The following is a 26614-nucleotide window of genomic DNA, read 5'->3' as shown; positions in this document are numbered from 1 at the left end:
AAATAAATAAATAAAATCTTTAAAAAAAAAAAAATTTCTGTGTCACAGACAGCAATCTTTTGGTTTCAGGGAGTGCAGAAGAATTTAACTACACAAGAATGGGAGGCAGCACCGTCATTGAGGGTGTGAATGACAGAGCAGACATGGTGGAGACTCGGAAGACCTTCACACTGCTGGGTAAGTGGACATAGCCTATGCAACGTGTGGCCATTTTCTCTTTAAAAAACAAAAATGAAAGGCAGGGATGCCCAGCAGGTGCGTGTTCTAAAGACTCCTAATAAATTCTAATCTTGGGTTGAGCTAATCAGTATATTTGATGGCCAAGTGGTCAAGACTGTGCTTTTCCCTTAAAAGATCTAGATGTTAACTCCTTTGCCTTCAGGCTCGATGGTTTGCAGTGAGCAACATGGGCTGTCAGCCCTGTGGGTGCGCTCAGGCTCCTCCTCTGGACTGACTTTGGAGAAGACTGGTGCACCAGACCGGGAGGGTCATGTTGACCCTACCTGGCCTGATAAAAATAGCAGACACTTACATGGAACTACCAGGCATCATCCTAAGCACTTCATTACCTGTATCAGCTTGCTTAATATACAAGTACTTTATGAGGTAAACACTGGTATTTCCCCCATTTTATGAGAGGGGAATGGAGGAGTCTCACTTTTTTTTTTTTTTTTTGAGAGAGAGAGAGAGATAGAGAGTGGGAGAAAACACAAGAGAGCACAAATGGGAGGTTGGGGCGGGGGTGGGCAGAGAGGAGCAGAGCGAGAAGGAGAGAATCCCGAGCAGACTGCCCACTGAGCCCAGAGCCTAACATGGGGCTCAACCCCATGACCTGAGATCATGACCCGAGCTGAAATCAAGAGTCAGACGCTTAACCAACTGAGCCACCAGGCGCCCCTCTTACCACATTTTTATACAGAAAACAAAATCTTGGATTGCTTGGTCTTTCTCCACCTTGCTTTTCCCACATGGAGCTCATGTTTGGGAAGTGTCTACCAAATGGCATTGATAAAAATTATCATCTACTTTCTCATAGTGTATTAGGGTAGACGTTAACACATAAGTGTCAAAGCTTCCGATCAGTGTGAGACCACAGACTGTTTTTACATCTTATAGAAAATATTTGTTTCACCAAGTTATTTTCATTGTTGTGGTTTGGGTGACTATATTTAAATGTAAAAGGCAAAGAATTCGAGGTTAAATATATCAGAGTAATAGGCAAGATTACTCTTCTGGATAATTGAGAATGAAACATTTGGATAATTGAGAATGAAATCTGGTTGGTTTTCTAAGTAGAATTACCATCTGATTCTGCCCCTTCCCTTCCAAATTGCTTTTTTTTTTTCTTTCTTTCTTTCTTTTCTTTTCCTTTTTTTTTTTTTTTTTTAAGTAGGCTCCACACTGGGTCTGGAGCCCAAGGCAGGGCTTGAACTCATGACCCTAAGATCAAGACCTGAGCCGAGATCAAGAGTCAGATGCTTAACCGACTGAGCTACCCAGGTGCCCCCCGCCCTTCCAAACCACTTTACGGAGAAGGGCAATTTAAATAGTTTATAATAATGAGGTAAACACTTTTGGTACTGATTAATATTTTTTAAAGTAGTTGAAGTCATAATTGTATCTTTTTATAATGTGCTCTACTGAGAAGGAATACCATGTATGAGGTGGGATCAGGCAGCCTCGCTCTGGCAGGTCCCAGTGGGACCTTGGTCCACATGCCCTGTCCTCCTTCCCACCTCTACCCTTCCGACACTCCCTGCCACCTCTATAATATTTCACCCCACACCAAAATGATATAAGAGAAATAGAGTAGGCTTTGAGGTCAAATAAATATCATTCAAAACCTAATTGGCAGGACTCTAAGGAGGTTGCCCTTTCTGAGACCCAGTTTCCCGATCTATAAAATGGCCATATTCCTTACCCACAGGGCTCTCGTAATAACTGGTAAGGAAACGTATGGGAAAGCCCCTGGTCCCAGGCTGAGCACGTAGCAGGTGCTTGCTCAGTATGACTGCCTGCCCTCAGTCACTATTCCCTATTGTCCAAGCCCTAGCCATCCTTTGAGCAAAACCATCCCCTTCTCCATGGAACCTTTCTTAATCTTTAGAGATCAGCAGCAGTAATTTTTTTCATGGTCTCACACAAATTAGATTATTTGCACAAATGTCCACACCAGCCAGGCCAGGACTAGGGTGAGGCAGGAGAGACAACTAGGGCATGAACTTGAAGGAGGCATTCAGGTGCTCACTCTCAGGGTGGCGCAAATGCAGGGTCGGCCCCTGGCACCTGGCTTGCCTCGCCTGGCCCACCCTTGCACCCCTGGCCTAGATGTTTTGACAAAGTCCCCCAAAGTTTTGTGGGGAAGTACTGTGAAACAGTCTTTTGCCTCTTGTGGCTATTAATCGTGTTGGCTGCCCACTGCGCTCTGCTCCATAGCTATTAGGGATGTGGTGAGGATTAAGAGATAATGTCTAAAGCAGTTTATGGGGGCACCTGGGTGGCTCAGTCCGTTGAGCAGCCAACTCTTGATTTCCGTTCAGGTCATGGTCTCAGGGTCCTAGGATTGAGCCCCGTGTCAGGCTCTGTGCTCAGCAGGGAGTCTGCTTGAGGATTCTCTCTCCCTCTCCTTCTGCCCCTCTCCCTGCACATGTGTGCACATGCTATCTCCTCAAATAAATTTTTAAAAAATAAAGTAGTTTATGAGCTATGGCATGCTATATCAATATGAGAAATCAGTATATATTTAATGAAAGCATGACTTCACTGCATGAATCACTAAAAAATGTCCTAGACCAGAGGTCAGCAGATTGCTGCCTCTTTTTGTAAATAAAGTTTTATTGGAACATAGACACACTCATTTGTTTAAGTGTGGTCTATGGCTGTTTTCATGCTGTGGTGGCAGAGTTGAGTAATTGTGATGTAGACCAAACAGCCTACAAAGCCTAACAAGAAAACATTTGCTGCCCTTTGTCTTAGATGATAGAGTGAACGTAGCTGATGGTTCCTTAGAATTTTCTTACAATATGTGAAGATTCATGGATGGACTTCATGAAGCCATCTTAGCTTTGGCCCTGTGTGTCTCCCCATGGAAGTCCCCCAATGATGCATGCCAGGCGAAGAAATTTGAGCAGACTGCAGAGATCCGTTTACTGTTGTGGAGAGGAACCAGGGTTACCTCACTGTGACTTTGAGATTGCCATCATCCTGTGACCCCCCCACAACCAATGACCTCATACTGTGTGTTGATGTCATGGTCTTTAAACCTGAGCCATCCAGCACAGTGGCCACCAGCCACAGTGACTGTTTGCATTTCATTTTGAAATAACCTTTAAATTCAGTTTCTCAGTTGCGTAAGGCATGTTTCAAGTGCTCATAAGCACACGTGGCAAATAGCCACCCTATTGGCCAGCACAAATTCAGAACATTTCCATCACCCGGGAAGTTCTAAACAATCGTGTTTCTCCTAACAGTGTGAGAATGTGGTATACTGCTTGTCCTGCTGGCCATGTTCTCTTGTTTGTGTCTCAGTGTTCTCTTTTTCTTTTCTTATTTTTTTAAGATTTTATTTATTTGAGAGAGAGAGAGCACACAAGCGGGGGTGGGGGTGGACGGCAGAGGGAGAGGGAGAAGCAGACTCCCTGATGAGCAGGGAGGCCAACTTGGGTTCGATCCCAGGGAGGCTGATGTGGAGCTTGATCCCAGAGATCATGACCTGAGCCGAAGGCAGATGCAACGACTAAGCCACCCAGGCGCCCCTCAGTGTTCTCTTCTTAGATGGAGATCTCAAGGGGAAACCACCTAACTTGAATTGTACGTAGGCTTATAGCATATTAGGGCAGACCACCCTTTTAAAAAATGTAATCGCCAAATAAGTATTTGGTTGATTTGCCCATTGCTGTGGTTTGTTATAGAGCTAGTAGAGGGAAATTAGTGGCAAGGTCATCTAGCTCAGTATGCAAATCCATTTCCCCACACACCCAGTAAATGGACCTCTGGAGTCTGCTCTAATTTCTTTGCTTGGCATGGGGCTTTCAGGGGGCCTCCATGTTTGCACACAGGGGGGTGAAGCTAGGATGACTTCATGAACTCCATGGGTTTTTTTCACATATTGTATTAAACTGCTTAGATATGACATGCCCAGGATGACCTAACCCTTCTATGCCTTAGTTTCTCCCTCCATAAAAAGGAAACCGTAATGGCACTTCATATGGTTGTTGTAAGCATTAGATGAGATGATACATGGAGAGTACTTGGGCCAGTGTCTGGCACAGAGTTCCATTTGCTTTCCCTTCCGGTTCTGCTCCTGAGGCACCTTAGCTCGAGTTACCCCTTAGGAAGCAGCAGGGGATGCATTTTGACCAAAACCTCCTTTCCTTTGTTCTGCTGACTCTCATTTAATTCGCCCTTTGATCTCTGCCTGGCCATTTAATCTCTCACAGAAAGAACACCCTGGAAGGAGTCATACCTAGCCTGGACCTCAGGCTCAAGGTACTTGACCATTGTGCTTCTCAATGAAATCGAACTCGGGCCAGCAGTGCTTTTGCATGACCTTGTCTCACTAAAGAGAATTACTCCACTAACATCTTAAGTTGTCTCTTTCACATCATTGCTTTGGAATTACTTCACTTTCATATGGCGTCGTTAAGTGATTTAGTTCTAGGAGGGTCACGCGATGAGTAGGAATGCCGAACCGAAGATTCCCAAATGGCATGTTTTGGTTGTTTTTCCTCCTCACTTACTGGCTGGTTATCATGCTGACGGCCCCGGGAAACGGGGGAGGTAGGGGGGTGATTTCCGGTAGAGGCGTCTGTCCTTCAAGTGGAGGTGTTAGCTTCAAATGGGAAGGCAGCAAATGCCTGGGCTCGGGCTGAGCTGGAGTCTTCTGTATATTTTTGGTTTGAAATCTTTTGCAACTTGGATTTTGTTTAAATCTTTGAGGGAAAGAAGACTCTCTAGGTTCTGAAATTATTTAAGAACATGACCTAGCTGCTACTGGAAGAATCCAGGTGTCCCCAAGTGAGAAGCAGAGGGTGGCCGCAGCAGCTCTTATTCAGCATTTAGGGCCTGCTGCTCTTTGCTTGGGGGGGACGGGGGTGCATCATAGGTGTCCATGACAGCTGCCCTTCCCACGCAGACCGGGGAGCATGGACACCGGCACGAATGAGCCCGGCCCACCCTCCGAGTGTGTCTCCCTGCTCCTCAATGCCCTGCAGCGTCATGGCGCCAGTCAGTGCCTACCCCCACCCACCATACTGCCCCTCTGTGGTCCTGACCTAGCAACGCCCTGCTCACAACCCGCAGGTTCTCCATTGTGATTTGCGGGTGTCAGACACAGAGTCCTTCCTAATAGCTAGTTTAGTTTATTTTTGGCTCCAGGAAATGTGCCAGTGCCCCATGGTGGCTAAATATGTTATATATTCATAATTTATATGCTACCTCTAGCAGTCAGGGTCCCAAAGGGAAATACAGGGCCCATTTAAGTTAGGGTAGAGGGAGGAGGGTTTATCTATGAAGGGACCAGCTACAGAGATGGGGGCAGTAGGGGGCCGGGGTCAGCAGCAGAGCTGTTTGCTGCTCTTTCCTGTTTGGGCGGAGGGGTACCACTGGAGCCAGAAAGGAGGGCTGGGGAAAGTCAGCAGCAGACCAGGAGCAGTGACCTGTCAGTTGGCAACACTGACAAGCTGAGGCAACTTTGCAGGGAGAGAAACGGGGATGACCCCTCCAGTACTTCTCCCCTCCCGATCTCTGATCTCCTGCCAGGGTCCTTACTGGTCACACCCAACCAGAGGCCAGAGGGCACGAGAGCCCATGGCCTTGATGCGGATAGTTCAGCCCCCTGGGGCAGAAAGCAGCGCACGGAGCTGCAGGGGAAAATGGAATCCACCCAGCACCCCACCACAAGAAGAATTCAAGGATCTCGAGGCGCCTGGGTGGCTCAGTCGGTTAAGCGTCTGCCTTCGGCTCAGGTCATGATCCCAGGGTCCTGGGATCGAGCCCTGCATCGGGCTCTGCTCGGCGGGAAGCCTGCTTCTCCCTCTGCCTCTCCCCCTGCTTGTGTTCCCTCTCTCGCTGTGTCTCTCTCTGTCAAATAATCAATCAATCAATCAATCAATCTTTAAAAAGAAGAAAAAACCCACAGTAAAAATAAAGGGAGCACATCACGTAGAATAAATGAGAGCTGCTTTGCTCGGGAACCTACCACGAAATGGTTCTTTGGGTATGAATTTTTGTGTCGCCCTCGTAGCAGCGATGGCAAGAGGGGAAACCTGTTGGGCTGTCGCATTCACGTCTTGTGTCCTTGCATGTCAGACCGGCAAGAATGGAGAACCACATGCTCTCTGGGGGCCGTTGCCTGTTCCTGTCCCAGCTCTTGGCACTGATGATGGTACTAGAGTCTCTTGAAAGAATTCAGGGCTTATCTTACTAGCGGTTAAGTCAGGGAAGAAATGCAATAATCCTAATTTGGAAATTTGTTTTTTCAGGTTTCAAGGAGGATTTTCAGATGGACGTTTTTAAGATCCTAGCAGCCATCCTACATCTGGGCAATGTGCGGATCACAGCGCTGGGCCAGGAGAGGTCCTCAGTCAGTGTAAGATGCTGCTTTGTTTCCCCTTCCCGTGTTCAGAGGGTCACCAGATACAGCGTCTCGTGGTTACTGTGCTTCTGCATTTTAGCACCAGGCACATTGGGCCTGCGGGAGAGACCTGTTGTCAGAGCAAGGAAGCAAGTGATTCCAAGGGTAGCTTTTAAAGAGTAGAACTTCTTCCCCTTACAGCAGTAGAGGAGGGGAAAATGCCTTCTCTGTGTGTTTTTCTTTAATTCAGTAAATTTTTACTAAGTACCTGCTACATGCCAAGCCCTGTTGCAGGCTCTGGAGAAACAACAGTGACCCAAACCAAACAAGTCACCCTCCGTGGGGCTTATGATCTGGGGGTAGGAAGTGGGGGAGACACGACAACCCAATTACAGGCTCTGGTGGCTGGTGATGGCCATGAGCAAGGAAAAGGAAGCAGAGTCCAGGGTGCAGAGGGGCTGTGCCTCTTGCCTAGAGCATTCAGACAAAGCCTGGCTGGGACGGTGGCAGTGGGCAGAGGCCTGAAGACGACAAAGTGACTTCTGCCTGTACTGGGGGAATGAACATTCAAGGTAGAGGGGACAGCAAGTGCAGAGGCCCTCAGGCAGGAGCTGTTATTTGACAAATCATGAAAAAAAAAAGTATATCCAAAGAGGAGTGAGTGAAAGAAGGGGTGGTAGATGAGGCCAGAAAATGGGGTGGGGAGAGAGGGTGCAGGTTGTGTAGGGCCCTCAGTGCACTGGGTATTTGGAGCAGAAAGGACACCTCCCACCTCTTGACACTTGCCCACATCAGCCCCAGCAGTGCTGACTTACCATCTGGAAATCCCTTGTCAGTTCTGGGACATTTCTTTTTTTAATGAACACAGGGTAAGTTTATGTGTGTGTTTCTATCATGAACAGTGATCCTTAGTAGGGTCGTGTGTTTGGTTCTTCTCATGAATATCCACATAAAGAAGAAAATAACACGTAGTAAAAAATGCTTCTATGAACTGCGAGGTCGCCTGACCTTTAAAGCTTTGGGTATATATGTCCGTCTTGTCAACTCCCGCGGCCATAACAAAATACCGCGGGCTGGGTGGCTTCAACAACAGAAGTTTATCTTCTCACAGTCCTGGCAGCCAGAAGTCCAAGGTCAGGGTGCAGCGTGGTTGAGCTCTTGGTGAGGGCTCTCTTCCTGGCTTGCAGACAGCCCCTTGCTTGCTGGGTCCTCACGGCAGAGAGAGGGACCCAGAGAGCTCTGGTCTCTTCCTCTTCTTACAAGGGCACTAATCCCATCGTGAGGGCCCCACCCTTATGACCTCATCTAAAGCTAATCACCTCCCAAAGGCCCCACCCCAAATAGCAACACATTTGAGGCTAGGGCTTCAACATAAATTTTGGAAGGAAGTGTTCAGTTCATAATATAACAATGTCTATTTTCCTGTCCCCCAAAAAACTCATGGGAACAGTTGATAATTTGGTACACTGGTCATTGCTCAGCTCTCTGGTACCTGCCGTTTAGGGGAGAGGGAGCCAAACAGTGGATGGAACGTGTGATTTTTGGCTCAGTGCTTCAGTCCTGTTGTCCTGTGACCAGGAAGTAATTCTCCCTCTCCTCAAGCTCTCACACTAAGCACCCCTCCCATTCCCCCGTGTCCAGCCCTCACCGAGTTAGTCAGTTGACACGGGACTGGCAGGTTCTGGGAGAGGGGATGGTAGGCCTGCCTAGGAGCCTGGTATGCATGTGGTGGTGGTTCTCTGTCTGTGCTTTCTCATTTGCCTCTGAGAAGTGGGCTTCTGCCCTTCTTCTTCTCAAACTCCATAGACTGGAAGTGTGACATCCACCCAACAAATGCCCTTGTGTTGATCTCTGTCCCATGAAGTTTGTTATGAAGGTAGTATTTTGGAGGAGGAGTTAAAATTGATAGACTAAAAATCCTTTGTCTATCAATCTGAGGAGACAAAGTCTCTGAAAAAGATGTAGAATCTTCATAGCAAATTACCAGTTCTATAATTAGCGGTCCTATCTTTGGAACATACATACCATTCATTTGCATCAGAAACTTGAAATGTTGGGCAGACCCAATCTGGAGGAAGTCATCTTTTTTTTTTTTTTGAAGATTTTATTTATTTATTTGACAGCGAGAGACACAGCAAGAGAGGGAACACAAGCAGGGGGAGTGGGAGAGGGAGAAGCAGGCTCCCCGCAGAGCAAGGAGCCCGATGCGGGGCTCGATCCCAGAACCCTGGGAACATGACCTGAGCCGAAGGCAGATGCTTAACAACTGAGCCACCCAGGCGCCCCGGAAGTCATCTTTTTAAGAATTCCTGTCCCTTTCCTTTCTGCCTGCAGCAGCATCTGTAGCTCAATGTTTTTGACTCCGATGGTTTAGTTCCTTCTTAGAAGGAAGAAAGCCCCTGGCTCTGCTAGTCTGCCCTCCAGGGAGGTCAGGCAGGTGAATACAAGCTTTGTATTATTGAGATGTTGGTCAGAAGGGGTGTGGGTGGACAGCAAGGAGGTGGCAGGACTTTCTAGATTGTTTGCTCCACTATAATCTGATGCTTTTTAAGTGCAGCCACGTGGTTTTCCCATTGGCTGTGTTGACCTCTACAGATTAGCCCGAGGGGGACGTTCCCTTGCCCAGGGGGAATGATAGCGCTCAGTCACAAGGGTCACATCTCCTTGCCAGGTGTCAAGGACTCCTTGTCCATGTTGGCTGAAGACAAACAGGAACAGACCTTTCCTTGTCTCTGACCAGGGGGGCAGCTCTCATGCCCCAGCTGCAAGAGAGGCAAGATTCACTTTGTGTGTCCACGAAAAGTCTTGCACACGTTCCTCCTGTCAGCCGGGCAGCCAGCTCTGTTAAAGGAGCCCCATTGTCAGGTTCTCTGACAATGAGATCTACGTACCTCGGGCCTAGACCCCCCACGCAAACACTGACCACACAGGTAGGGACAGGTGGTCTGGGCATGTTGCAAAGGGAAGAGAGGGGCCTTGAGGCCATGTCCGCATGCACCAGAAGGGGAGGATTGCTTCCCTGGCCTTATTCACTGCGGACATTCTTTGGCCAGAATGAAAACCCGGGTGGGACGCGGCCCAGGACTGCCTGGCATCATCACAGTGCCTTGATGCGGGCTCCGTGCCGCTGTGGCCCTCCTGCTTTCCTCGCAGGCCTGCCTCTGTCTTGTTAGGCCTGGGCGTTCTCATGCCAGCGCGTCCTTGTCCCTGGTACAGGCCCAGATGGAGGCCCCGGGGCCCCGGCCGGGTGGGCTGGAGCAGGGTTCGATGGCCAGACGGCCCTGATGGGGCTTGTGCTTGTGTTTGAAGGAGGACGACAGGCACCTGAAGGTGTTCTGTGAGCTCCTGGGCCTGGAGAGGGCCAAAGTTGCTCAGTGGCTGTGCAATCGCAAAATCATCACAACCTCCGAGACGGTGGTGAAGCCCATGACCAGGCCCCAGGCAGTCAATGCCAGGGACGCACTGGCCAAAAAGATCTACGCTCACCTGTTCGACTTCATTGTGGAGAGAATTAACCAAGCGTTGCAGTTTTCAGGCAAGCAGCACACTTTTATTGGTGTTTTGGACATTTATGGGTAAGATTCTCTTCTGTGAGCCTGTCTTCCCTCATTTAAATGTCAAATGCCCATTATTTTTAGATCATTTTGTTCTGGTTTCTTTTTTGTGTTTCACATGATCAGAAGGATGGTGTTCTCTATGTTTGCATGTGTGGATGTTAAGTACGGCCCCCTGGGCTACGGTGTGTTTTATTTAGAGCATATTATGTAAATGCTGAATTAATAGCTGCCGGCACCCAGAGCTCACCACGTGCTGGCTACCGTGCTGGCTGGTCCGCACGCACTTGCTCACCAACTTCTCAGACAGAGGCGAGACAACCAAGGCTTATACGCAGAAATGGGTCCATGGTTGCTCTGCTGGTGGGAGAGCCCACGTCTGTTTCCTGCGGAGGCCCCGTGAGGTGTGGAGCCCTGACACCCCTTTCCCATTGCGAAGGGGCGAAATGACAGTCCCAGATGTCTTGCACCTTGCCCACGCTCACAGGGTCAGAGGTAGGCTCAAAGCCAGGCCTCTGAGCAGCCAGCCTCGCACACCCTGGAATCCTCTTCCATTCTCGGACCCCTGCCCTTCTCCAGCTGTTCTAATACCACTGGGGGCAAAGTTCCCACCACACTGGAGGTGCTCCTCCTCCTCTTTGCCTGGTCCTCCTTTTCTAAATCCAAGGCCAAATGCGTACCCAAGGTGCTTGTAGACTCCTCAGAGTGTGAGTGAGTGAGGCCAGGCCAGCGTGGAGGCAGGCTCTGAGGGTTGTTGGCGCTCAGGCTTTTGCTTGTCAACAACTGGCCTCAAATGCCCAACACTTTGCCCCTCCCAGGACTGGTCCTGGTTTCTCAGTGGGGGAGAGGGCAGCTCATTCCATTCAAAGCATCACGGAGTGTCTCCCCTGCCTTGGGGAGTGTTCCCCCACACCCCACGAGCAGCAACCCAACCTCTCCTCCCCATGGAGAGGGGAGAGCTGGCTCTGGGCACCCCCACCCCGGCCTGCTGGGGGACAGAGGGAGCAGATGGACCATGATGATGATGCTGAACTTTTACCCAGGTACAGAGAATCGGCTTTCCATAGCTGGATAAGGCGAGACAGTGCCTCAAGGGAGGTACTTTGTTTAATTTAGATTCTGAGTTAATGCATGTGACTCCCAATTAATAGCGTATGTCAACAGTTCTAAAATACTGATACATTACGGGGACAGTCTAGTAAATGATTTACCTTGTCTTGTGCTAAAAAGAGGATTTGAGCAGCCAGTAAGAATCTCAGTAGACTTTTAAAAAGAAATAGTCTTGGTTAACAGTGATCTCTTTTACTGTGGTAGAATTACGGGATTGCTGTAGCATTCAGGTTTTTTCTGTGTTTTTAAATGTCTTAAAAATAAATAGTCCTTTAAGGATATGTGATTCCATTCATCCAACACATATTTAAGTGCCAGGCATGTGAGGGGTGTGGTTGGGGAACAGAATAGGCTCATGGCCCCTGCCCTCTTGGGACTTAAATTTTAGTGGAGAAGGCAGGCAGGTATCTAGAGATTGGGAAGCTTCTTGTGATGGCAATAAGCAAATAAGCGGATGGGTGGGCTGGAGGTTAGCGGGGGCTGGGGGAGAGAAGAGGGCAGCTGAATACAAGCAGCAGGGAGTGAGGAGAACGGTAGGCAGGCAGGAGTCAGATGCACGAAGCCTGCAGACCACCGCAATAAGGAATTTGAGGTTTTGGTGACGTGAACAAACCTGAGACAGTAACTGTAAATTTGTAAGAACTTGTTAAAGTATATCTTAAACTAAAATTTTAACATTAAAATCCACTTCAGAGATAATAAAAGTAGCATGCTTGCTGCCCTCCGTGAATTCATGGTCCCCTCTAAAAGTCTAAGCTCTTCCCTGAGTAACAGTTCTGCTGCCCGGGGCAAACCCTTTCACGCCTTTCCCCGTGTGCCGTGGTCCCGCGGATCGGCCCTTGCTCAGGCACGCCAGGCAACTTTTGAGGGATACTGGGCTCAGTGTGATCTGGAAATACGGCAGCCTCAAAGGAGAAGTTACCAGCCCTGAAAGTTGATGACAGCCAAAGCTGGGAGCCTCGAGGTTTCTCTCAGAACAACACGAAGACTTGTGATTGCCCAGCCAGTCGGGCATCTACGTGCTCTGGACCCAGAGTGGGCAAGGCCCGGGGCCGGGGGTCAGGACCCTGGGACGGAGCACTGCGGCACCAGTGGAATGGCCCTGAGGAAGTCACAAGACCTCTCCAAAGCTCGGTCTCTGCCTCTGTAAGCTGGGGCCTCTCTCGCGGGGTTATTAGGAAGGTCAAATGGAAGAAGCTGTGGAGGCATCTTCAGAACCATAAGCATCACTCACGTGGGAAGTGCTGTCATAGCTGATGTGCTTCTGGCATTTTAGGTCATAGATTGAGGTCTTTCTATGGGTTTTGAACTTGAGATCTGAGGGCCCATTTTTGGGAGAGGCAGTGTGTAAAAGGACGGGAAGATAATCACTGATATTTGATATTCTACCTCCGCTCTAGAGAGCCTTGCCTTTGGCCCGGCCTGTGGGCTGTGGAGCACAACGAGGCCCTTTGGACTCTCCGCTCGCCCGAGCTGTGTGGGTTCTGTGCCTGCTTTGAGTCTCCCTGGAGCTGTCTAGAGCACAATCCAGGCCCTTACCCTGCCCGGGAATTATAACCTGAGCCAACCTGGCTCAGTCAAGTGCAACTCTCAGGGAACCTGTGGTTGGAGCCGGCGGGAACCACTCAGAATTAGAGCATTTGAGAGCCAAGGCGTTGGAGGCCCCGAGAGCTGGGGTCCAATTACGCATCTGGCACGACTCGCTGTTGGCCTCTGGCCCTCAGGTGTGATGGAGTGGGGGTGGGGGTCCTGCTGGTCCTGCACCTAGGGTGGTGGTAGGGTTCAGTGAGGTCGTGAACATCCACCCTAAGACCTGCAGGGCTCAGCTTCCCCACTGGCAGGAGCGTTCACCAGGCTGGGGGGCAGAAGGCGTGCTGGGTTCTGTTCAGCCCACACCATGTCTTCCAGAGTGAGAGAATTCACATATGAGTCCAGATTTCCAGCTCCTCCTGCGAATCGGGCCGTCTCCCATTCAGACCCGTGTGCTGACCATGTCCGGCCTGGACGCAGCTGAGTCGCAGGGGCAGGGGTCCCTGCAGTGTCGCCTCCAGCCCGCTGCTGGTTTCTGTCCCCGCCCACTTCCTCCCAGGGAGACAAGGGCTCAAAGTCTGAAAATAGACCTGGTGGGGTCTGCTGGGCTGCGGGCTCTTAAATGACCTTGCCCTTGTCCTCCAAGAACTCGGAAACCAGGCCTTGGGGAGGCAGAACTGTGCTGCCTCTCCCACATAGTGGAAGGACAGGAAACAGCCTTGCCTTTCCCCCAGAGCATAGGTGTCCTAGTCAGGCAGGCTCACAGCTGAGTCTGACACTAGCTGTGTGACCTCGGGCACACTTCTTAACCTCTGAGAGCCTTATTTCCTCACCGACAAAGAGGGTAATCGAGTCTGGGTGCTGTCGTGTGAAGCAAATGATGCTCAGCTTAACGTGACCAGCCTGCCTCCGGGTAGGTGTTTTGTACACACCAGATTCCTTCCCCAGGCAGCCTGGAAAAAGATGACTTATCAGCTGCTGGGATATTAAAACCAGAAGCCTTGGGGGCGTATTTAAAACTTGCTGAAAACAGCAAACTTTTAAACTGTGAAGTTTGTCCAAAAAAATTGCTTATCTATAAACAAGTGTGTTTTAACTTGTTTAAACCATATTTCAGTTTTGAAACCTTTGATGTGAACAGCTTCGAACAGTTTTGCATCAATTACGCTAATGAGAAGCTGCAACAGCAGTTTAACCTGGTAGGTGACTTTTCTGCCTTCTGGAAGCTAGTTCTCAGCCCAGTGTGTGTGCCAACAGGCCTCTCCTCAGATCCTGGCATAGTGCGGGGCCATGCTGGCTCATGGCACCACTTTGTGGCCCTATCTTGAAATCACACCTTCCCAGCCTATTTCATCCTGTTCTAGTCCCCTGGCCCGCTGCCCGGCTACAGTCCATCAACTGCCCTGCTGGTCACAGACCCTCTATGCAGCCGAATGAAACCAAATGATTGAGTTTCCTGAAGACCCCACGGCCTTGCAAGCTCTGTGCTGTAACCCACCTGCTCCTGTCCTTTCCCATCCCTTCTTCTTCACCTGGCAAATTCTTGCTTGCCTTTTCAAATTCAGCTTCTCCCAAACAAATCCTGAAGAGAAAATAGTGTGACATCATGCAGAGCATGGACTTTTGCTCAAAGTGAACTGGGTTTGAATCTCTGCTCTCCCACCTTCTTCCTCTGGGACCTTAGGTTCAGAGCCTCAGTTTCCTCTTTGGGAAAAAATGGGTCACTGGTATCTGCCTGCCTAATATTGTTGTGAGGAGTAGACCTAACACTGAATCATACTCAGTAGATGTTTCTTTTCTTTCCTTTTCCCCACTTTGGAATTAATCCATGTATAACATTAAATTTCATCCCATTGCAAATGTATGTTTTGTTAGCATTCTCAAAGATTCCCTGGAAGTTTAGCATTTAATAACTGTAAGTAAAGTTTATTCCCGGTAGATATGCTGCATCACTCACCTGAAGTCACCCCGCCATCGTTTGCATTCCGCCCCCCCCCCCAGCCCCCATCACTACTGTGCTCTCTCTGGCCTCTATGAGAGCCATGTTTCTCAACCTCATATTGGGCTTCCATGCCGGCACGGGGCTTCTTCTGTGGGAGGCTGCCCCTCCCCTCCCTCCACCTGCAGCTGGGATGAGCCTGAGCCAGTCCTCAGGGAAGCCTCCCTGATACCCTTATGGCCTGAACAAGTAGTGAACAGAGCTCTCCATGTTGTTGGCTTCTCACATGGGCCCCACGGCCAGCATTCTCAGGCAGGCTGGCTCCCCCCCAGCCAGAGAGGCTGCATCTGTCTTGGCTAGTGGCAGTGCTGTGAGCAGGGAGGGATTGCAGGACCCCCCTGAGGATGCTCGGTGTTGGAGGCAACAGGACATGGGGGCCCACTCAGACCAGGTGGGAGGATCACATTAGGAGCTCGGCAGCATCCATCATGGGTAAGGACGGTTGCCTGCACCTCGGGGTCTTCCCTAAACATTGCAAACCAGTCAGGTATCTGCGTTTGTCAAGTGCTTACGTCCTGGACTTTGGAAGCCCACTTTAATCTTCTGTTTTATTTTCTCTACTAACTTCTGGACTTTCAGCATGTCTTTAAACTTGAACAAGAAGAATATATGAAGGAAGATATTCCTTGGACTCTGATAGATTTTTATGACAACCAACCAGTTATTGACCTGATTGAAGCAAAAATGGGTATTTTGGAGTTACTGGATGAAGAATGCTTGGTAACTTAAAATTTTTTTTTGTTCAACTTCTGTGTAGTAACAGATAAGAATAGTACAAACTGGATTTTTTTTTTTTTTTTTTTTGGTGTACATGTAAATTCTTGAAGTGTTACCCAATTGGTTGGATGTTGATGCTGGGACGGCAGTCCATAGCAGGAACACCAGAGGGCCAGCTGAGCCTCCCACCCTCATCATGCGTAGCCCACCATTGGGTACCATGCACAACCTCTCAGGTCATGTCCAGCAAGGAGGAGCCCTTTGAGGCTGTCCCTAGGTGTATTTAGAATGGATGTGAAAATAGCAGGTGACCTCACACCACTTGTTAATTACATGAATTGAGTTTTATTTCCTCATTCTTGTGAGTCATCCATTGGGGAGTGTAGCTGAAAAATCAACATCATACAATTCAAGAGAAGAGGTCTGTAGTTCTCCTGTTATTATTTCCCTCTAGGAAGAGCACCTTTACAGTGAGCCAACCTAGCAGTGTCCCTCATGGGGCCACAGGGACAAATAATCCCCAGGAGAGTACTCATTTTTTGGTTTAAAGATTGTATTTGGGGTGTTGTATGTAAGTGATGAATCACTGATTTCTACTCCAGAAACCAATATTGCACTGTATGTTTACTAACTAAAATTTAAATTAAAAAAATTTAAAAAATAAATCATTCCAAAACTTAGTGGCTTAAAATAAAATAATTAAAAAATAAAGATCGTATTATGATGTTTAAGCATAGATTTAGTTTCCAGAGATTTGTTTCAAAAAAAAAAAAATATCATAATGTTGAAGACTAACTGGCCTTTTCTCCCTGGAATTCGCAATGCCACGCTTTTTCTCACAGATTCTCCTCTCTGGTACCGCCTGGGTTTTAGCCCCTACAGTGATACAAGATTAAAGGGTTGGCAGCAGGGCTAAGCATTCTGGAATGATCTTGAGAGGGCAGGGTGCCCAGGCCAAGGCAGCCTCTAGGAAATATTTGTACCTACCCTACACAGACGTTTGCTACACGACCAGTGTCACAAAGAAGCATGCAGGAGTCGTTTGGACACAACAGGAGATTAAATTCGTTGAGTTTGGGCCGAGTATCACTGATCGCTTCTATATCACCAGTATCAAGAACAAGTTCTGCAATTATTTTTGTTTGAGGAAGTGGTTATTAAATAGGCTGTAAAGGCGTGGCTGAGTGGCTCAGTCGGTTAAGCGACTGCCTTCGGCTCGGGTCATGATCCCAGGGTCCTGGGATCAAGCCCCGCATCGGGCTCCCTGCTCAGCGGGGAGTCTGCTTCTCCCTCTCCCTCTGCTGCTCCCCCTGCTTGTGTTCTGTCTCTCTCTGACAGATAAATAAATAAAATCTTTAAAAAATAAAATAAATAGGCTGTAAAATGAAAAGAAAAGCTATTTTTCTGAGGTGGGGATGAAGTGGGGAGGATTACATTTAGGTGCCAGTCTTTCCCCATTCAACTGAGAATAAAAGTCACATTCATGTAATGAAATCTAGGCTATTTTTTTCCTGAACCTTTAGACTTCTTTGGGAAGAAATAACAGGAATACTGCCAATTCTGCAAAAATAAATTTCTTCATTCTTGAGTTACATGCTATGTCCCTTCCCTTCTCGCTTATAACATTTTGTTTTTCTAAAAGGGCATTATTGGTCTATATAAATGGCACTGTAAAGGTTGTTAGGATCAAGGACAGATGTGTGCCTAGAGCTGCTTTATAAAAAGGAGCCACAGATGTAAGGAGCTCACTCTGAGATGTCCGCTCACCTTGGTTTGTCAGAATTAGTACTTTTCTGTGCCCGTATGCGTCCCTCAGCTCTAGTTTTCTTACTATCTGGTTTGCTTTTCTCTTGCAGTTGCCACATGGAACTGATGAAAACTGGCTTCAAAAGCTGTATAATAATTTTGTCAACAAGAACTCTTTGTTTGAAAAACCCAGGATGTCACATACATCCTTCATCATCCAGCACTTTGCTGACAAGGTACAATGAGAGTCTCGGGCGATGCTGTCTGCATTGGAGCCGGAGGGGTTTCCTAGATGCAGCGGGCAGGCCGGGGGCTTCTCTGGCCGGATTCAAGTCACACTCGGTGCATTGCTGTGATGAAGGAGACGTGCGCTTGTCTCCTTCATCACAAAATTGTGTTTAACAATTTTTAATTTGTTTCTTGTCGCAAAATACGAGTTTCCGCTGTAGTGCTTTAAAGATAAACGTGTGGCTAGTGGATCTCATTTCTGATTTTGGATTTCCTGGGAATTCATTAGTCTCTTATCAGTTTATTGCCTCTATGAAATTGTTATAATCAAGACAGCATAACTGTTTTCTATAATGAAAGCTGTATCTTTTTTTGAGGTTTTTCTTTTTTATTAAGTTGTAATATATTTATCACAGTGGTAAAGTAGGCTGGCTCAGGATGTTGCATTTTCTAGATGATCTTTATTTTCTTCTTTATAGATCTATTTTTTATGAAACATATTACTTAAATAGAAAGGAAAAGTTATTTAAAAATTACATTACAGGGGGCACCTGGGTGGCTCAGTCATTAAGCGTCTGCCTTCGGCTCAGGTCATGATCCCAGAGTCCTGGGATCGAGCCCCACATCGGGCTCCCTGATCGGTGGGAAGCCTGCTTCTCCCTCTCCCACTCCCCCTGCTTGTGTTCCCTCTCTCGCCGTGTCTTTCTCTGTCAAATAAATAAAATCTTTAAAAAAAAAAAATTACAGAATGCTTAGAAAATAGGGAAAAAAAAGGAAAAATCACCATAACCACTTGCTATAAACATATGTTCTCATCTTGTTTTCCTTCCCGAAGGAAACTCTTGCCCTCAGAGCATTTGCCGGTTGGGTGTTATTCCTAGGGCCTGGCCAGTGCCTGGGGATCATGGGACCAGTGCTACTGCTGGGGGTCAGGGTGTGCTCATTGTGACTGAGAGGGCAGGGCAAGGGACAACGAGCTGGAAAGTCGTAATGACTTTGTGGGCTAGAGGAGCACTGTCAAAACCTGCTAGCATTTTTGATTCCTGAAGAGATGAATGTGAAATGAATGATAATATCTCAGGTTATATTTTCTAGTGGTTGTCTTTTGCAATTCCACAGCTGGGATCCCATGGGGGAAAGGCAGGGGCAAAAAGGCATCAGACATATGGGATTTACTTCGAGACCCTCTTCATCGCACTTGGTTTCTGCACATTTAATCCTCTCACCCCTGGCACTTCCAAGAAGTCCCTCTTAAAAGCAGTATTTTGGGTGGGTTGCAAGTTGCTGGGAAGAAACCACACACGTTGTAAGGTTAGCTTAGGTTCTCAGTTTAATTAGCCAGGAAAATGCAATCATTTTGAAAATGAGATGGCTGTGCTTAGATGCAGCAAGTCAGCACATCTTCCCAAGGTCCCCAGAGCTCCCAACAGAGGCTGTGACTCTGTCCCCACAGATGGTCTTATTACACTGTTATACCTTTGTCCGTTTAAGCCAGTGGCTCACACCACCAGCCTGGAAGAATTTATACATCAACCCAAGGTCTTCATTCACAAGGGAGTGTTTGCACATAGCCGGTGTTCCTGGTTCTTAACCCAAACTCTGCCCAGCAAGGATGCTTCCTCATTTAGGGGGACAAACCAGAGTACTTGGTCAGGGGCCCGTGAACACCCTCTCTGCCCCCAGATTCCAGCATTCCCCAAAGCCTGTCTCTGCACAGTTATTAAATTGTATTTTAAACGTATTTTCTAATTTGTGAAAAATATATATCACATAATAAACTATGTAACCCAGAGGCATAAACTATTGGGGTTTGAATGTTTAAGCAACCACCCTGGGGTTTGAGGGATTAAAGAAGCCCTTTGGATCAGAAAGGGCCGCGTGGAGTTTCTCTAAGCCAAACTGAAGCAGTGCAGGCATGTACCCACTCTAACCTGACTCTGAGGGCTTCGGTGGCCCTTGAAAACTTTGTGGTCAAATGGTAAGTTTTTCTTTCCTTTCTACCATGTTAATGCTGCTTTAGGAAAATATTTCTGTTTGAACCCAAGGGACAACACTGAGGTTTTTTTCCTCCACCTGATGGCTTCAAAGGCAGAGTGAACCTCAAGCCAGTTCTTCTTTAGACCTCTGTGTGTATTAACTGCACACATTGCAGGGAATGACTGGTCACCTGTAGCTAGAGGGAACCGACAGGTGAATACAGCATGATCAGTGACTAGTGAGAAATCCAGGCAGTTGGGAGAGCCTGGCTCTTTCCATCAGATGACATATTCCCAGCTTCCAAAGTTTTATTTAAATGGCTTGCTGTGATAAACAGAAACTGAATCTCTTTTTAGAAGATTGCCTTTTAACCCCTTCATTAATCATTGTTAAAAAAGAAAAAGAGACCAATTCTGCGGTACTTAGATGCTGTCTGCTTTTGTTTCTTTGGAAATAATTAAATCCTTTCTCTGCATAGGTAGAATATAAATGTGAAGGTTTCCTTGAGAAGAACAGAGATACTGTCTATGACATGCTGGTTGAAATCATGAGAGCGAGCAAGGTTTGTAAGGTCCTAAGAGGGTAATTAATGTTATTTGTTATGTAACTTGACATGGACTAGATGTGTATCAGGAAAGAATAAGAAATATGTGGGTGTGTGTACTGTCTTGCAGTGGCAAACTGTAGCTCAGACATAGAAAAAATAACTGTTTTGGAATTGGGACTAAAATATGTATCAAGCTTCTGAAAGCATCCAAATAAATATCCACTAGATACAAAATCAGAAATCAAATGTGCAGATGCCAGAGAAGGATAGCTAATATATAACCAGTTACGGGACCACAGTTTACATTTGATTCATCCACTCACAAAGATTTATTTAGCACCTACCAGGTGCCAAGCACTGGTACCAGATTCCAGATACAGCAGTGACCAAGGCGGTCAGGGTTCCTGCCCTTGTGGAGCTCACATTCTAAAGGGAGTGACATACCCTAACCACGTAAGTAGCAATGGCAGGTAGTGCTAAGCATCCAAAGGAAACCAGGGCAAGACAGAGAGAGGGTGACCTGGGGAAAGGGGTGCGGGCTCCAATGTGCAAGCTGCTCGAATCCACAGTTCCGTATGAGGAGTAGTGTCACCAAAGGAATGACTTCTGGATTTTTCTTTTCCTCTTTGAATATTTCCTTATGAACATTTGAGAATAAGAATATTCCATACGCAGGCCTTCATTTTGTGAGTATTTGGTTAGATCATATTTATTTTTCTTCTTTTAAAAGATCCCCAATCCTTTGTTGATATTCAGGTATTTTGACAATTTCCCAAATGAGCATGAGCCCTTCCCCTAACCATCATAAATTAGTCGCAGGCATGACAACTTCAGTTATTAAAACTGATTTATGTTAGAGAATTCAGTGTGGAAATGGCCTGCATCTTGTGTACAAAATTAGTTGATTTAATTCACCAATTGCTTACTCGCCCCCAAGCGTACCCCGGGGTCCGTTCTGGAAGATGGATACAGATCACGTGAAAGCACAGATGGGTCTCTGTGCTCAGCACACAGGCTCTCAGAGGTGTGGGATGTTCAGACCCACTGCTTTCACAGCAGGGGCATATAAGGATTCGTCAGGCAGGGATTCTCCTCCAAAGGAGATTGTCAATGTCTGATTTAAAAGAAAAAAAAATGAGTTTCACTCTAAGAAGAAAAGACACTTGAAGAAGTAATTGAAGCATGGTAGAAAGTAATGAGTATCTCAGAAGAAGATTATCTTATTTAGAAGAAATTGGCGTTAATTTGAGTTAGGGCACAAATTTTTTTTACCTTTTTTTTTTTTTTTAAACCTTAATCTAAGCAAGTGAAGGGGATAGAGCTAGAAAATATTTTAACAGAACCTCGAATAATGGTTAGAGTTTGGATGTGCAGGGATGAAAATGTGAGGTAGGAGGGGGGAGATTCCAGGTGTAGAAACAGCATACAGACCTACATACCCACACAGACATTCACACAGATTTCCTCTCTGCTCATATTCCTGGGAAGAAGCCATGCGTCATCTCGAGGGAGGACAGTCCTCTTGTGGGATTCAGATTTGGCTGAGATTGGTCAAGACTGCTAACCTCACTTTAAATGGGCTTGTTGTGACCATTTATGTGGTTTGTATCAGGTGACGACTGAGAGTGAACACCTTTGGACATTGAAATCCTCTCTGTTCCTTCCAGTTTCATCTCTGTGCCAACTTCTTTCAAGAACATCCGGTTCCTCCTTCCCCTTTCAGTTCAGCGATCACCGTTAAATCTGCAAAGCCAGTCATCAAGCCAAACAACAAGCAATTCCGGACCACAGTGGGGAGCAAGGTACCCAGAAAGTATCTGAGGGCGAGGGGGCCGGGCCCCACAGGGAGCCAGGCAGCAGTAGGGCCCACATTCCAGGCCTGGGCACGGGCACTGAGCTGCTTCACATCTAGTATACATGTAAGTGCAAAGAAAAGCCACAGTTCATCATCATCATACCTCAGCCTCCAAGGCTGCACACACCTGAGCCATATGATTTACTAAGTTCCCTGCTATTTGGGAGAATTGGATAGAGCAGCATTCTGTCCAGAACATAGGACATGCTAATAATCACAGTCGTGGTTTGAGAGCTTTCATAGTAGATGTTTATGCATGAAGTTAACTTTTCTCCTTCTTAATTTACCAAGGTTAGGCCTTTTTTTTTGGCCTTGATTTAAGCATCAATTTCAGTGGGACCTTTATTCTCTGACCTTGTTTCCTAGTTCCGCAGCTCTCTGTATTTGCTCATGGAAACCCTCAATGCGACCACACCCCACTATGTCCGATGCATCAAGCCAAATGATGAAAAATTACCCTTTGAGTAAGTGTTCCTGTGCGGCAGAGGGAAAACACTGAGGAGGTCATGTCTGTCACGATGTTGGAGAATTTGTTTGTCAAGAATTCTCTTGAACTTTACTGTTTCTGGGTTTTTAATGATTCAGAACAACTCCGTCCTTTCCGTATACTGTTAACCAGCACAGCCCCTCTAAGGAGGCTAAACCACCTTGTCTCCAGGATGAAGCTAAGGGGCTGGCTTTGAAAGAAGAGTCTACAACTAAAGTTTATGCAACTGAGAAAGCCAGAGCGTTTCCTTGATTATAAGAAGAATTTGTGTACAGCATGGTGACTAGAGTTAATAATACTATATTGTGTGTTTGAAAGTTGCCAAGAGAGTAGATCTTAGGGCGCCTGGGTGGCTCAGTCGGTTAAGCATCTGCCTTCGGCTCAGGTCATGATCCCGGGGTCCTGGGATCGAGCCCCGCATTGGGATCCCTGCTCCGCGGGGAGCCTGCTTCTCCCTTTCCCTCTGCCTGCCGCCCCCCCTGCTTGTGCTCGTGCGTGCGCTCTCTCTCAAACTCTCTCAGATAAATAAAATCTTTGAAAAAAAATAGAGTAGATCTTAAAAGTCCTCGACACAGAAGGAAACTGCGGTAACTCTGTATGGAGATGGGTGTGATCTAGACTTACTGTGACCATTTCACAATATATACAAATACTGAGTCACTGTGTTGTACACCTCAAGCTCCTGTGATGCTGCCTGTCATTTATACCTCAGTTAAAAAGAAAATTTGTTTTTTGAAAGAAAGTTGGTAGAGGAACAGAGGTTTCGCCCTCAAACACGACGTGAAACGTGAGACTTGCTCTCTGGCGCCCCAGGGAACCCCCAGGCTCAGGAGCGGACGTTGCAGAGTGTCTTTGAGCTGACTAGAGCGGAGAGGTGTCTGAGGGGTGTGACCGGCTGCGGAGGTGGCGAGTGTGTCCATGGGCCACCAGACGCTCAGACCTCAGCCGGAGGGTGTCCTGTTAGGGGAATTCTAGCATCACGTGGGCACCTGGACGAGGCGGGCGGAAACGTTTCCTCTGCTCGGGTTGTCATGCGAAGCTGAACCAAAGGCCCTTTCCTTACAAGGCCTTCTCCCTGTTTCCACTGTCAGAATCCGTCGCTCCTTTCTCTGTGACCTCGGTCAGCTTCCGGAAGTCTCGCGGAGCTGCTGTTTTCGTTTCCCCTCCGACAGGGATCCATGGAGTAGTTGCTGGGTGCCTGGCGTAGGGATCGGTGTGGGGATCGGTGTGGGGATCGCAGAGGCGGACCCCACTCCCCAGGGTGCACCGTCCAGGTGGCTCTGCCACGCTGCTCGTGGGCACGTTTGTCCGTCATGATGGCTTAACCCATCTCCTAATACCCGTCTTCTTTCAGGTTCGACTCCAAAAGGATTGTTCAGCAGCTGCGAGCCTGCGGCGTTTTAGAGACGATTCGCATTAGTGCGCAGAGCTACCCTTCCAGGTTCGTTGTCACTCCTTGTTTTGGGGGGAAAATGCCCAACTTCAGGTCTGCTGAGAACCAAGGGAGTGGCTGCCAGGCTTTCTGTCAGACACTTGGGTAAGATGCCCCCAAGATTTTTCCCACTGTGCTTTGCGGAGGCCAGAGGAGGGCCACTGACAGGCGATGTGTGGGACAGGGGCTGCCCTACCCCATCACCAGATCCCACGGCTCGTGAACACCACCCGCTGCCTCCCCACTGCTCCTGGGAGAGGGAGCTGAAGGGGGAGGAGAGCACAATTGTTGGGGCAGAGTGTTAGTGGAAATACGGTATGGGGGCACGCAGGTGTGCTCCGGGTGAGGTCAAAGGTCAGTGCCATCATCCCAGAACTGACTCCACCCCCCCCACCCCATCAGCAGTGGGATCCCCAGACATGCCACGCCTCCTTCTGACACGCCTCCTTAGATCCCCTTTGACTTTGCAGGTGGACATACATCGAATTCTACAGTCGCTATGGTGTGCTCATGACCAAACAGGAGCTTTCCTTCAGCGATAAAAAGGAGGTGTGCAAAGTGGTTTTACACAGACTCATCCAGGTCAGTCTTGCTCAGCTCCTGGAATGACCAGCTCTTCCCATCCCTACCCACCTGTCTCAGGACTGTATCGTCATGAGTGCCAGAGAAGAAAATAGCCCCGAGCATTTGTGTGCTGGGCCAGAGCAGACACGCTCACGGGAGCATCATCTCTCGAGGGTAGGAGTCACCATTAGGGACCCAGACTCGAACCCTGGCCTCCCTCAGAGTCCTCCTACCCTATGTTGTCCTCCCACAATCTAAGGAGCTTCGATGGGCCTGACTCATATCACACGGTCAACTGAGCTGTCTCTGCCCCGGGAGGGTCCCAGACAGGCCACTCCGTATGGATTTGGGTCATTGCTGCAGCAGTAAGTTGTGATGGGAAGGAAGTAGGGACAGAGGTACCATGGCCAGGAAAGGGGTGGTGAAGACAAACCAGACCTTTCCAGGCTCTGCTCTCCTGTGGAAACCACACATGGGAAGCTGAAGCTTCCCAACGGTCCAACTGAGAATCACCGAGCATGCACACACCCCTCTCACCCCACAGACGGACCCCTGAACCTCAAGTCCATTTCTTTCCCCAGTGGCTTTAAACAGACATCTCAAAAAAATAAATTTCGAGGTCATGATCAGAATTTTCTGCTTTATGTCAGTGAACATATGTGTCAAAATAACAATGTTTTGGCATCTTTGAATCGCTAAACATCTTTTCCAAATACTATAGAAACTCTGAAAGATTTTATTTCTGATTCTATCATTTTTCTCTTCCAGGACTCTAATCAGTACCAGTTTGGTAAAACCAAAATTTTCTTCAGAGCAGGACAAGTGGCCTATTTAGAGAAACTCCGACTGGATAAGCTCAGGCAGAGTTGTGTTGTGATACAAAAGCACATCCGTGGCTGGCTCCAGAGAAAAAAGTTCCTCCGAGAAAGACAAGCTGCCCTGACAATCCAGCAGTACCTCCGGGGTCAGCAAACTGTGAGGTACCCCGGAGCCGAGGAAGCGGGGGGCGTGGTGTGGCTCAGGTGACTGCTCACCTTGTGGGGAGGGGCCTGTCAAGGACGAACGGCCTTTCTCCTGGGGGGCGCAGATGTGTGTGGGTGCCCTCCTGCAGCCGGCCGTGAGCCTGGAGATGAGAAGGTCATGTCCTCGGGGCAGGTAGTGCTGACCCTGCCTACCGTTCCCACGGCAGAGGTGACCCCTAGGACCCCGAAGCTCTGATCAGGGTTTTGAAGTGAGACCGGGTAGAGGGACTGGGCCCTTTTTCTGTGGGAAGTGAAAATGCCGAAGGCAGTCAGGGTCCTGGTGCAGCCCCTACGTAGGTGCTGTGAGTAGCCACGGACCAGCCTACCTGCAGAGAGTGGGGGGCCGGCCGTACCCGAGGGGTCCATGGCAAGGCTCTGCCGGCAAACACAGAGCGCCCGCCGAGGGGATGGCTGAGTGCAGGGCAGTTCCGCCAATCCTACCCCTCACCGAGTGCTCCCCAGAGGCCGGCCCGGGCTGCCAGTGAGATGGCGTCCTTCCGGACAGCAGTGTGTGCCAGTGTGTGTCCACGCCGCCGCCTCCCTCCTCGGCGTGCTGGGAGGAGAGTTGAGAAGGCAGCTGTTTAAGGGTCAGGCTGGGTCACAGAACCGACCTCTTCCTGAGCTGGAGGCCTGACCTCCAGCAGCATCTGGGCTTCTGGACGTGACTGGCACACCACAGCCTTCATCTCTGCGTGCTCCAAACTGGGCTTTGCCACCCCACCCCAGATGACTGTCTGACACATATACACAGCCAGGCTTGCCCTCCCGTGCCCCTGGGTCAGGTGACAGCAACCATCTCCAGGGCAGGAAAAGCCCCAGGGTTATTTTCTTCCCCAGCTCAGGCCCCCTTTCTGTCTGGGAATCGCCGTGGCCTGACGGTTTTACCCCGGCTTACCTCTCGTGTCTGTCCCTTCATTCCTTTCCCACGCCCCTGTCCTACATGAGGCCTCCACCGCCGCTTGCCTCCTGGTCCCCCAGCACAGCCTCCCCCAGCTGCCTGTCCTCCGGAAGCAGGGCCTGTGAGAGCCACTGCCCTCCTCTTGCCCTTAATGCTTCCAGTGACCCCTATTTCCTACACTCAGTCACGACATGGCTTTCAAGGCCCCCCGTGGCCTCGATGCATTCATGAGAATGGAAGCTCTGGGAGATCCAGGACCCTGCTTTCAGACACCATCGTGGATATTCAATAACTGTATTTTGTAAATAACAAATGGTCTCTATTTTTCTAACCTCACTAATTTGTTTCATGTATCTTATATTCTGACGGTTCCA

The 26614-nt window shown here is 48.4% G+C and overlaps 1 protein-coding gene across 1 annotated transcript in view; it reads left to right on the top strand.

Moving 5' to 3' along the window:
* Positions 1-26614, top strand: part of MYO5C (myosin VC) — an 89988-nt gene that overhangs the window by 22642 nt on the left and 40732 nt on the right. Inside the window, exons 7-18 of the mRNA XM_081831862.1 lie at positions 70-177; positions 6483-6589; positions 9884-10149; positions 13886-13967; positions 15347-15487; positions 17341-17466; positions 19914-19997; positions 21650-21784; positions 22204-22301; positions 23679-23765; positions 24227-24338; positions 25089-25300. Of these exons, the coding sequence (XP_081687988.1) occupies positions 70-177; positions 6483-6589; positions 9884-10149; positions 13886-13967; positions 15347-15487; positions 17341-17466; positions 19914-19997; positions 21650-21784; positions 22204-22301; positions 23679-23765; positions 24227-24338; positions 25089-25300 (1558 nt within the window). The remainder of the gene's footprint in view (positions 1-69; positions 178-6482; positions 6590-9883; positions 10150-13885; positions 13968-15346; positions 15488-17340; positions 17467-19913; positions 19998-21649; positions 21785-22203; positions 22302-23678; positions 23766-24226; positions 24339-25088; positions 25301-26614) is intronic.

This window comes from Leptonychotes weddellii, chromosome 9, assembly GCF_054177405.1.
Source record: "Leptonychotes weddellii isolate Sample4059 chromosome 9, ASM5417740v2, whole genome shotgun sequence".
Lineage (NCBI taxonomy): Eukaryota > Metazoa > Chordata > Mammalia > Carnivora > Phocidae > Leptonychotes > Leptonychotes weddellii.
Note: the sequence above shows the minus strand (reverse complement) of the source record. Positions and strands in the feature narration are given on the sequence as shown.